At 39.5% G+C, this 12,279-nt stretch overlaps 1 protein-coding gene across 1 annotated transcript; it reads left to right on the forward strand.

Annotated features, from left to right (window-relative positions):
* Nucleotides 1-1,963: 1,963 nt before the first annotated feature.
* LOC131221924 (uncharacterized) lies at nt 1,964-12,279 on the forward strand. Its single transcript, XM_058217229.1, has 4 exons — nt 1,964-2,148; nt 3,461-3,531; nt 7,901-7,990; nt 12,023-12,279. The coding sequence occupies exons 1-4, from the start codon at nt 2,028-2,030 to the stop codon at nt 12,044-12,046; spliced, it is 306 nt and encodes a 101-aa protein (XP_058073212.1). The 5' UTR covers nt 1,964-2,027; the 3' UTR covers nt 12,047-12,279.

The raw sequence follows: 12,279 nt of genomic DNA on the forward strand, positions 1-12,279 counted from the left end.
GCAAGAGATATGCTTTAATACTCTATCCGAGTGTGATGGATGATACGCGGGCAGTTAGAAACTGCATGGTAACCGCAGAAAACTCAAACCGCCGAAATTATGGCTCTTAGTTTAGATGTATTATAAACCAAAAAGCGCCGTTGTTTGATTACCTGACTATCGGATGGGTGAAGATTTATTGGACAGTTAGAAATGTAAAAGTATCTCACTATCCTTTTTCAACCAAAAATTCCCGAGAGCCTGTGTATCAAGTGACAACCGCTGCCAGAGTATCAAATCACTCCCCTTTTAGCAAACCTCGTCCTGGAATTTACCATCTGGAACAGGCGACGTCTAAAAAACGTTACTTACAGGGTGCAGACGTGTCCGTGTGCGAGATGTGGGCTATCCATCAAGTGGGCCCTACCATGCATAGACCATGGCTGAGAACGGATTGGCTACTCCCCCTGCCACTAGCCAATGGCTGCTCTGTAGGCCCCACCATGATATTTGTATTTCATCTACGCCGTCCATCTATTTTTCTAGATTATTTTATGTTATTAGCCCAAAAATGAGATATATCCCAATCTTTGCTTCTTCTTTTTTTTTCTTCTTCGCTTCATCTAGGTCTGTATGACCTAATCAACTGAATGTCAAATAAACGGTATAGTGGGCCTTTGGGGGATTTTAGCAGTGGATATCTGATCACTATTGTTTTCCTATGGAATAATCCACCTGAGATTTATATCCCTCTCAATTTTTCAATAAAACCTTAAAATTATCGGTAAAACTAGATGAACACCATGGATAAAAGACACACTTCATAGTGGGGCCTGCAGAACAGTGTCCACTAGCCACGGGGCTAGTGGCAGAGGGAGTAGCCAATCCGCTTCCTCTCTGGTTCATGGAAGCGGATTGGCTGGTGTACCGAACAGCCATATAGCTGCAGTAGGTACGCGTCGTGCGAAGTCAAGCACCGTCCCACCTCAAGCCACCGGTTGAAAGGATATCAAAGTTATATGGCCCCACGGTGATGTATTTATTATATCTATATTGTTCATCCATTTTTTGAGATCCTTTCAGAGCAATATAGAAAAAAAGAATCTTATCCAAAGATTATATGGACCACACCATAAATAGCAGTAGAGATAATAATCTTCACCGTTATAAATTTTTAGAACCCACCGAAACATTCATTTTAAATCTGTTCATAAGGTCACAAATACCTCAATGGAAAGGAAAAACAATTTTCATATTCAACCAAAACTACTAAGACCTCAAAAAGGATTTCAATGCTGGACGTTCAACCGGCCACTGCTTTTTGCAGTGTGGTACACTTGATAGTTAGATCCATCTTACTTTTCGTCTCAGCTCACCAAATGGATAAACGGTTTACATATAACTCACACCTCATCAGACCCACGTAACCTGCTGACGTAAATAAAGCAGCTATACCAGCCAATCCGCTTCCTTGGTTTATACTCAGCTGGAAATTGCACGTGTGTCCCACCTGATGAACTGCTCCGATCTTGCAGACACGTGGCCAGGGTTCTGAAATGAGGAGTTATATGACTCTCAACCCCTCTTGCACAAGGTACACGTGTTTTCGATTCTGGCAATTAGAACCAATGGATCGGCAATCTGAGCCATTGATCTCTCGAATATCGCCACGTGGATGGAGAGCAGCTCATAACTCTCCCAGATGGGAAGATCCCAATGACAAATACCGCGGTCTTTTCCATTTGAACTATATATTTCTCTTCTAAACCGTCTATCTTTAGGCCAAAAAACAAAAGGCTAAATTTATAATATTTACAAAATTTTAAAGTATTAGTCCATCTACAGTAATACCCAACAAACCAACGGTCTAGATTACTAAACAATGAGCCTTGATTATCAAAAATAAAACCATGTGTACGCTACCCAAAGAGGTGGGCCACGTATCATATGATTTCTTTCTCCCTTAAAATTCACCTTCGCCGTTCGTTTTGCTGTCTCTCTTTCACTCTCTCTCTCTCGATCTCGAAACCTCGAATACCTCCGTAGCGATGGCAGTGTTGGCAGCGGCTGCGGTGCGCCAAGCCGCGTCTCTATCCCGGCTCACTTCTACTACATCGCCGGCTCAAACCGCCAGACTACTCCAGCGGCGCGGCCTTGCAGGCGGTGGAGGTAAAAAATCCCCCGCCCTTTTCTTTCCCTGCTTTTTTTTTTTTTCAATCAAATTCCTAATCTCCACAACATTTTCCAACATTCCCATATTTGGATTTGGATTTTCAATCTATTCCGGTTTCCCCGAATCTTCTCCATTTCTCGTTTGTCAAATCGCTTTGTCTGATCCAATCTTCTGAAGAATGCAAAATTGGATTTTGGGTCTTTTAATTTTCTTCCTCAGAAAAATGAATTTTGGGTCTTTTGATTTTCTTTCCCAAAAAAATGGGTTTTGGGTCTTTTGATTTTCTTCCCCAGAAATTGTTTTCTGGGGTTTTCCCCTTTTCTCAATCTTTCAAAATGGGGAATAACTAAGTGCAGAGTAATGGTGAAAGAGCGCCTCTGCTATTGTACAAGTGGGATGAACTCAAAATCCCAACCGTCCAAATAGTGGGACCTAGTTTTAGATGCATTGTAACTCGAAAACTTATTTCAGGAGTATGATCATAATTGGGTGATTCGTGGATATCTAATGGACGGTAGAAAAAGAAAGTAGTAGAATGGCTATTTTTAGTCAGAGGTCAGGATTGCCTAATCGATCTGATTTTTGGGATGCAACCAATCAATGGCGGGTCCCACTACTCAGGTGGTATGGATGGTATGGATTTGAGGTGCATACCATGTGTAAGGTGTGGGAGCTATGGGAAGCATCTGACCATGCATCAGGTGGTCTGAAAATCAGGCTCATCAACTCTTCAGGTGGGCAACTTGCATATGAGAACAATAGTCAATAGAAAAATCACCAGTAGTCCACTTTCAATGTACAAGCATGGCCCACTGGATAATTGACTGGCCTGATTATTGTTGGGGGCCAGATCATCCACCTGGTGGATCACACTTGATTGATGGCTTGGAAAGCCCACACATGGTACATTGTCATGTGTCGCCATGTGGAGAGGCACATGCATGCTTAGAAATGTGGTATTAATCTATTTTCATAATCATGGCAGCCTTGCTATTGGGGGTCAGCTTTATGAAAAATGCTTCACAAATCATTTGATCAAGATGGTTTTTTCCTTAGTTTTGGGATGTATTCTTTTCCTGTCCTCAGTGGGTCTTCATAAAAAATAAATTAAATTCAGTTCTCTCAAAAAATCATTTGTCAAGATTCAAAGCAATAATGCTCATGGTACCTTGGCAGAAGTTCAATTACAATGCATCATTGTCATCATCATCGTCTCCATCATTATTGTTATTTTGTCTTGGATGCCTTTCTGTTGACCTTTGTATTGATATAAGAAGAAATGAAGCTTGTTTCTCTTATCTTTTGCAGATCCTCATGGACCTCCAAGGATTAATTTCTGGCAGGATCCAATGAGCCCATCTAAATGGAAAGAAGAGCATGTAAGTGTTAAATGGAAGTTTGAAATTATCTAAATTTTAATCTGATACGGATAATAACATAATCCCTTTTACTTACTTTCTTTGTCATATTATGGTTAATAAACTCTGCAGAATTTTATTGTAGTCTATGTAGAACCGTGTGTCATTAAATAGAAAATTCCTCAAATTCCTATAGTATAAGGTTTCCCATTATTGGCTTTGGAATAGAAATTGAAGATCTTGGTAAAGTGTGACTCGACGGATTCTAATAATTCATGAAAGGGATTATCATATTCCCACAATTCAATTAGACTTTTATTATGAAGTTACATATCATGTAGCTTTACTTTGATCATAGACTAGAGATGACACCTTTGTGTCATGGATACTCATCTATTCAAAATAATTTCTATGTTGGTAGGATGAATGCAAACACTACTCAAACAGGGTACTTGGGGGACCTTATCCTTGCCTCAGTGATAGACTCCCAAGAGTTTCAACACGGAGTATGGGGTTCGAGTACCCATAGGTGGTGAAATCCCACTACAGCGTGAGTGCGGAGGTGTGTGCGTGGTTAGGTGTGAGGTGTGTGTGTAAAAAAGAAGGGGTGCTTGGTCAAAAATACCCGGTTTGACTTAACTTTTTTTTTTTTTTTTGTCGATATGGTTTAAAAATGCTATAGAAGTAGATTTTCCTATGAAGCATTATTGTCAAATGCGACCGCGCATATGCGACCACATATGCACATGCTGTGGATCGGATCGAATATGCCATCATGGCACATGCGATCTTGGCAAGTATGCCATGGCATACTTTGATATGCGATCAATATGCGATTACATACTACATATGCAATTGCATATTTCGCAGCGGTCAAAAATACGACCGTTGGGAGTATTTTTTATTTTATTTTTTCCCAATTTGGGGCACTTTTGCCTATAAATAGGCACTCATATCCCCTCTATTTTCACTATTTTTTACATCAAAGCTTTAAATCTCTCACTCTCTCTCTCTTACCCTTTTCTCTCATACTGTAATCTCTTTACAACTAATTCAAGTATGTTTATTTCTTTATATTTTGTAAGTTGTGCTTGTTTTTGTAAATTAAGTTGTAAGTTATAACTTGTAAGCTATTTCAAGTTATCAAGTTATCCATTTATCAATAAAATTTCTATGTTTGAAATTTTTAATAATTAATTCTCTCTTAATGTAGCTTGATGATTGTCTTGTTAAAATTTATGTAAATATAATATAAGTAATTAAATATATAACTTAATGAAATACTCAAACTACAAAATAGTAAGTAAAATAACCCAATCCAATCATGAGTACTAATTAGGCAAGTTTTTCCTAATTTTTTAGAATTTTTCCTTTTTTTCCTTTTTTTCCCTTTTTTTTTTTTTTTTTGTTTTTAAATATGCAGTTATGCGAACAACATTTGTTGATCGCATGCAATCGCATATGCAATTTGACAACATTGCTATGAAGTTATATAGCATGCAACTGTTCTTTGGTTGTAGTTTGGAGATGAGACGTTTGTGGCATGGATACTTCCATCAACTCAAAATAATTTCCATGTAAGTAGGATGGATGTAAACATTAATCAATCCTGGTATTAGGGCAAAATTTTACCATTTATTTACCTAAGTTACTAATGCTCATTTGGATGTACTCATGAATCCAATTGATTTGGCAATTTTGGAAATGCATTGTGCTTAGGTTTGGGGTGGTGCAGAAAAGTGAAATTTCAGTACGTTGGCATGCATATCATGTTTTCTCCACCTAATTTGGAGACAACACATCCCATCCTCCTTGGAACATCCAAACAAATCCCAACTATATAGTTTGGCTATATATATCTACTAAACCAGGCATTCTAATTATGTATTTCAACAGACCTTAATTATGGATAGGGTTGTTGAGAAAATGGAGAGGAAGTTGTCAAGGTAGAAGAGTAGACACCTTTCGATGGGAGGTAGGATTACGCTCATCAAATCTACCTTATCAAATCTGCCTATCTACTTCGTGTCTTTATTTTGATGTCTTAAGTCGGTTCTTCCATGATTGGAGAAGATTCAGAGGGATTTCCTTTGGCAAGGGGCTGTAAAAAATCATACGTTCCACTTGTTGGAGTGAGGTGAAGTGTGCAAACCTTTCGAAGGAGGGGCAAGTATTAGGAGTCTGGAGCTTGTGAACCTCGCCTTGCTCGGCAAATGGCTGTGGAGGTTCAAAACAAGAGAGTGATGCTTGTGGGGGGAGGTTGTTGCTAGTAAGTATGGTGCTGCTCGTGGATTAGATAATTCTTTTTAAGGGCATCTGGATTGTGGAAGTTAGTGGCCAGCTTGGCGAGCAAATTTATGGAGGGCATCACTCTTTCTGTAGGATGATGTGTAGCTTGGAGATGTCCCACTATGAGTTAAATAGCCAAAACTAGCTAGGCTCTCTCCAATGTCGGATATCCGCATAGTTTGTTGTTGTTCGTCCTCTGGGTCGCATGCCGTGTGGTCCCCTCCTTATCAAAGGAATCTAAAGGATGAGGAGGTGGATGATGCCTCGATATTCACATCTCGGTTTGTGAAGATGATGCTATGATATGGTGTAGGAAGAATTCTGGTTCTTTCTCAATTTGTTCCTTCTATGTGTTGATCTCTTCTTCCTAGAGTGGTGTGAATGGTGGCCATACTGCCTTTGTGTGGCACTATGGTGCTCTGCCCAAGGTTGCAGCCTTCGCTTGGTTGGTCAAAAGGAACAGGGTGTGTACCGTTGATAATCTCCATAAAAGGTTGATGACCATAACCAATATGTGCAGGTTGTGCCTTCGAAATGAAGAGACGGTTGATCACCTATTCATCAATTGTCCCTTTGCCAGAATCATTGGGAAGGTTTTCTTGGCTTTGGTGATTCCGGGTAATATCAAGGTATTCTTTCTCATGTTGCATTAGGGAGGCTTAGCGAAGGAAGACAGTAGGAGTTTAGCTTTGGTAGCTGGCCTTTGGAATCTATGGGGTGAACGAAACAATTGATGCTTCAGGAATCGAAGCGGGTGAGCATTGGAGACTTTCAGAAGGCTGGAATTTGATATGCTGGAGTGGCTTCCTGATCGCATGTCTTCATAAATTCTCTTGGTTGGGTCATTTCCTTTTTTAAAAAAAGTAAATTCTCTTGGGTTTTCTTTGAGCTTGAGTTGGGCTGAGGTTGTTGGAATTTTGTGTCACAGCTTCGGCCTGGTGGCTGTGTTCCTTGTTTTTTTGTTTTGGTTTTTGAATAAAAATGTCATCATCTATTTATCTCTCTTACCAAAAAAAAAAAAAAAGAACAAAGAAAAAGAAGAAGATACAGGAGAAGGGATCAGCTGCTATCAGTTATATCTTAGTTATCAGTCCCTCTATCAACTATAAGCGTCACACAAGTACAAGATTGATCAGGGGGCATTTCAGAAATAAAGGTCTGGCTGTTAATTTGCTGGCCTCTACTGTGGATGGGCCATGCCCTAAAATCATGCTCATTAGATGTTTACAAGTGGAAGGGACAATAGCTCAATTGATGATTGGCATTCAACAGGAAAAATCCTTCAATCAAGGGCTTGTATCATCCAACCACTATGATTTGCTTTATGGCCCATCCACAATAGTGGCCAAGACAGGAGTGATCCAGATCTGGTAAATGCGTGCCATGCGGATGGATCTGGATTGCTTGATAAATTGATTACTGACTTAGCGACATGTTTTTACGGTTCATGTCCTTTGATTAGCTTGTACTTGTGATGGCTTTGCACGCCCCTAGGTCGAAGGTTTGAGGAGTCACTGCCAACATCATTAAAAAAAAAAAAAAATCTTTCATCAGATATGAGTAATGGCAATATTTGGATCAGTTCATTAAAGTTCAATACAGTTCTTTCCAAATGGTACAAGAAGAAGATGTCTGGTTATCAAGGCCTTAAAAAAAAACACAACAATGTCTGGTTGTCAAGACTGTATACTTTTAAGGGCAATGTCTTTACCTTCAGCTCGATGCATCTCCATAGGAGGGAGGGAGGGAGGGAGGGGAAAAAGGAAAAAATAAAATAAAATAAAACACTCTGCATTTTCTCAAGGATTTCAATAATTTGATTCACATGTGGTTTTGGTCTTATGTCATCGGTTCTTGCATGGTGTAGGAACTTGTGACAGAGTCTTGTGAATGTTCCAATTACTGTGAATTTCTTATTCAGTTCCATATTGAATTGAAAAAGGTTCACTCCCTTGGGGTTTTCTAGTTTTTGGAGGCTTATGTCTGGTTCTTGTTTTTGAGATGTTTTTCTTTTATTTATTTATTATTTTTTTAATGGGATTTTTTTTGTGGGGTACTGTCAATGGCACGGAATTCATGCTTCCTTTTTAATCTTTTGCAGTTTGTTATTGTCTCTTTAACTGGATGGGGGTTGCTCATATATGGAGGCTTCAAGGCCTTCTCTGGAGGCAAGAAAGACAAAAAAGAAGAGGTGATTCTTTATACTTGATGACTGCAAGGCTATGATCTATATTTCCGAACATGCTATGTTCTGATGTTAGTTATTAAAAATGCAGCCTCTCTGATTGTAAGGAGCAGATTTAGTTTATCGCTTCTATTAGCTCATCTAACTCATTGTTTGTGCTCATTAGACTTGCTGAAACAACCTAATAGATCTGTACTTGGGTTGAGTTAGTTGGCCATTCATTTTTTTTATTTTTCCTATAATCCGGAGAAAACCTGTTTTAGCATTTAGACACATGGGTCATAACTTGATTAGATGGTGCTGTGTTGCAAGTTGGACGCTGTGTTGCAAGTTGGACTGTAAGGTTGTGGTTTTGATCCCAGCTTAGGATGCTTTTCAGAGTTACTAGATTTACATTGAGTGCAGTGACCGTTGGGGGAAATTACTCGTGCTCAATTTAGCTGCTTGCAGCGTTCAGCTCTCTTGCCATTTCAAGCTGGCTTGATGGACTTTCTCCATTTAACTCGATGCAGAATTGGGTTTTGGCAAGCATATGAAAATGCAAGTTGGCGCCATTTAAATAGCATCAAAGGCACATTTCCATTTTCCACTCTTTCCAAACTGGGCACTTACCAAAATTAATGAATTTGAAATACTAAATTAGGTTTCATGAAATCTCTCTCTCTTCTTTTCTTTTTCTTCTTTTTGTTTTTTGAAAACCTTGAATGGGTATTAAGAGCATCGAATGAAGTTTTTGGTTTCTGAACTTGAAAACGTTGACTAAGTCGGGTGGTTACCTCTGGAAAACTTGTCTGGGTAATAGAAAACATCAGACCATGTCATAGGCTTTTCATCTAAAAAGTCTTGACGAATGCTTTATCGAGTTATGAGTCAATACCAATTCAAGCAATTATCGAGTTTGAGTTTAGAGTTTTTAACCTTGAATCCTCACAGCCATGTGTCAAGGACACCTTTGTTAATGTGCTGATAGGTCCTTCTAATGATGTCCTGCCCCTGATTTTCAATCGCGCTCCCACTTCCTTGCGTTTAATCTTTGCTAAAATTTTAAAACAGGCATTTCCCCGCTCCCCCACCTGGATTGTTGCCACTCTGCTTCACGCTTCATGCAACCATACGTCCAGTGTATATCAAATATGCATGCAGGGTGCTTCTTCATAGCTATGTGTTCTAACGTGGATTCGATCCGTTTCATATTATTTATTGAGTTGCATTCACCTATGACCTGTTGTAGGTTATCTTAACATACGAATGTGCCATGGCTGTAGGATTTTTGAACCTGCAAAAGGTGGACGTCACCATGAACACCGCCTGGCATAATTCAGGTGAGTCCAGTAGTCTGCTCGTCAGACATGCCACTCTGTATGAAAACAATGGGCGGTTTAAATGTGTGGCATTTCTGGACGGTTTTGATTTTTGGGCTAGGTGATATTCCTACTGGGACCCATCTTTTGCAAGGCTCAGTTGTCCCACATGTTATGCATTGGCATACGAGACAGGTTCAATGTTAGGATAATATACATCGGCTGTAGGTGGCCGTTTCCCTAATACATTGTTTTCTACAATTAACATGAATCCATTTATCTTAGATGCATTTTTTTTTTCTATAGGCTGCTGTGGTAGGAAAGGGTTGTGCCATGTATTTCCCTAGGTATAAAAGAAAGGTGCATGTGTCGAAAAGAGAGGCTATGAATATCAAGTTCTTTTTTCCACGTCTCATGCTCATATGAATTAGAATCCGGTTGAAAATATCTGTAAGTATCCTACAAGTATATGGTACTAGTATTCGAATCGTGTCATATTGGACATGATGTGCTAGCCATATAGATGGATAACATTGACATGCAAAGAAGAGTTTATTTTATTTTAAGGAAGAAGGAAAATGGATTTCTCAAGAGTTAACCCAAATATGCCACTATCCATCTTCAATCGCCCCACATGTGCCATATGAGCTAGTGTCTATCTTCAATTGTGCTCCACATGCGCCACTATGCCACACATGCTAATGTGCATCTTCTCTTATGTGGTTATGCCTCACATGTGCAGTGTCCCACATGTGCTAATGTGCCATGTGCCACCATCCATCTTCTCTTTCTCCCACATGTGCAAAGCGTCCCACACGGGCCATTGTGCCACGTGCCATTGCCATCTTCAACTGCTCCATATATGCCACGTGCCAATGTGCAAGTGTGCAACCATGTATTTTCGGTGTCCACGTGTCAAATGTGCTAATATATCTCTCGTCCACATGTGCCACCATCATTGTTCAGAGTATCCTTGATGATCCTTGATATTATCAAAATATCCTCGATATTATTGAAATATCCCCAATATTATCCGTGTCTCCAGCTCGATGATACTAATAACATTGGCAGTATTAGAAATTCTAGGTATTGACAATATATCGCCAAGTATCGCCAATGTATTGATATCGCCAATATTTTATACGGTGTAAATTCCAAGTGTCTCTTGTATCACCAATGTATCGATATCACCAATATTTTCGATTGTTTAAATTCCAGGCATCACTTATATCGCCAGTGTATTGGTGATATGTCAATAGTGTCGCCAATGTATCATCAATATATCGCTATCTCCAAAAATCTGTTTATTAAAAAATCATTTCAAATTTTTTTATGGGCGCATGATGAAGTGCATGTTTGTATGTCTGTATATGGATGGATGGATGCGCGTGTGCACATGCATGCGTGGATGGATGGATGGATCATGCATGTGTTTGTATGTATGTATGTACGTGCTGTCAATGATACGTGCTTTTAGGCCCCATTAAAAGGAAACTTATTATTTGATTCCTAAATATGTAAATATATGTTTTTTTTGCTATTATTTGATTCTTAAGTTTGCAAATTTGTATTTTAGCATCTCCTAAAGTTTCACTTAAAAATTCCACCGTTTTCCCATGTTTCCCCAAAGTTTCCTGGCATTTCTTGGAATCGGCGATAACGATATTGTTTCCATATCCTTGGCCAGTGAAACTTAGAGCGATACCAATACTTTGAATACTGGCCACCGTACAACTTCGAGCACCCGACATTCCACTGTTCAGCTTCAAGCACCTGCATGTGCCACTGTCCATCTTCCCTTGTGCCCCACATGTGCAAAGTGTCCTGTGGCCATCTTCAATCACTCCATATATGCCACATCTGCCAATGTGCCAATGCGTCAATGTGCATATGCGCTGCAGCTTGAAGTTCCCACTGGCTATGTGTCTCTTGTGCCACGTACAATTTCAAGCACCCCACATTGGCCACGTGCACCATGATTCAGCTTCAAGCGCATATGCATGCCACGAGCTATTATCCATCTTAAGCGTCTCATGGTACTAGGAAATTTTTCCAAAGAAAATGTTTTTGTTTTGTGAAACAAAATAATTTGGAAACATGCTCCAAAATTCTAGGATAATCTTGTTCAAAAACAAAGAAGGTAAACAACATTCTCTCACATTTTCCTAGAAATAAGGTTTCCCAAAAACACTTTCCTTTCCAATATTTTCCCTGAATCCAAATCGGCGCCAAGGGTCTTTTTGGATATACCATCAAATTGAATTGCAATAACTAGTCTAATAAACTGGAAACAACCAAACTGTAATTTACTTCCTCAGCATTCATAATGAGCGTATGGCTTCCAAATTGTGATTAAGTTTTTTGTTTGATAATATGAAAGACACACAAAAGCAATTTGAGGGCGACTTCCACACTATGATCCCTACTGTCACTGAAGGGTCTTTTACACCGTCCATGGCGACCTGGGCTAAGCAAAGTCAAGCTATTGCACGCTAAAGCTTGAATTTAACCCTGGCATGGCCTTAGGCCAAGTTTAGGTGCCTGAGCCCTGGTCCTACAGGGCTGGGCCAGGCAGCTTGACTCATTGCCACCCGAAGCTGCTCAACCCAATGCATTCACTGGGAAAGGCCATTGTTTCATGCTGTTGAATAGTTTTGTTTGTAATCTTTATGTCAGCATGGTTTAATAGTTAGAGGAATTTTTTGTAATTAGAGGATCTATTTGTTGTCTTGTGCAGAAAGTTACAGAAGCGGCCCACTAGACTTGATGGGGTTGCATGACTGGTTTTAGTTCATCATTCTCACCTGGAAATAAAGCGTTTGGCTGGGACATGGCAATCTCTTGGAAATGTTATTTCTTAGATTTTACAAGACATCAGTTTTGGGTTAGCTTATAACTTGCTCTTGGATTAAGGGCGATAAATGCTGAGATCTGTTTTTTGTTTTGCATTTCTGATATGAGAACTTTGGTGCATTGTATTTGGTTTTCTTTCAA

The sequence above is a fragment of the Magnolia sinica genome, chromosome 12 (genome assembly GCF_029962835.1).
Source record: "Magnolia sinica isolate HGM2019 chromosome 12, MsV1, whole genome shotgun sequence".
NCBI classification, from domain to species: Eukaryota; Viridiplantae; Streptophyta; class Magnoliopsida; order Magnoliales; family Magnoliaceae; genus Magnolia; species Magnolia sinica.

Bases quoted from the DNA above. Each gene is read 5' to 3' on its own strand.
- LOC131221924 (XM_058217229.1), top strand. From the start codon at position 2,028: ATGGCAGTGTTGGCAGCGGCTGCGGTGCGCCAAGCCGCGTCTCTATCC. The intron at 3,532-7,900 runs GTAAGTGTTAAA...AATCTTTTGCAG, and splicing joins CTAAATGGAAAGAAGAGCAT to TTTGTTATTGTCTCTTTAAC. The intron at 7,991-12,022 runs GTGATTCTTTAT...TGTCTTGTGCAG, and splicing joins AGAAAGACAAAAAAGAAGAG to AAAGTTACAGAAGCGGCCCA.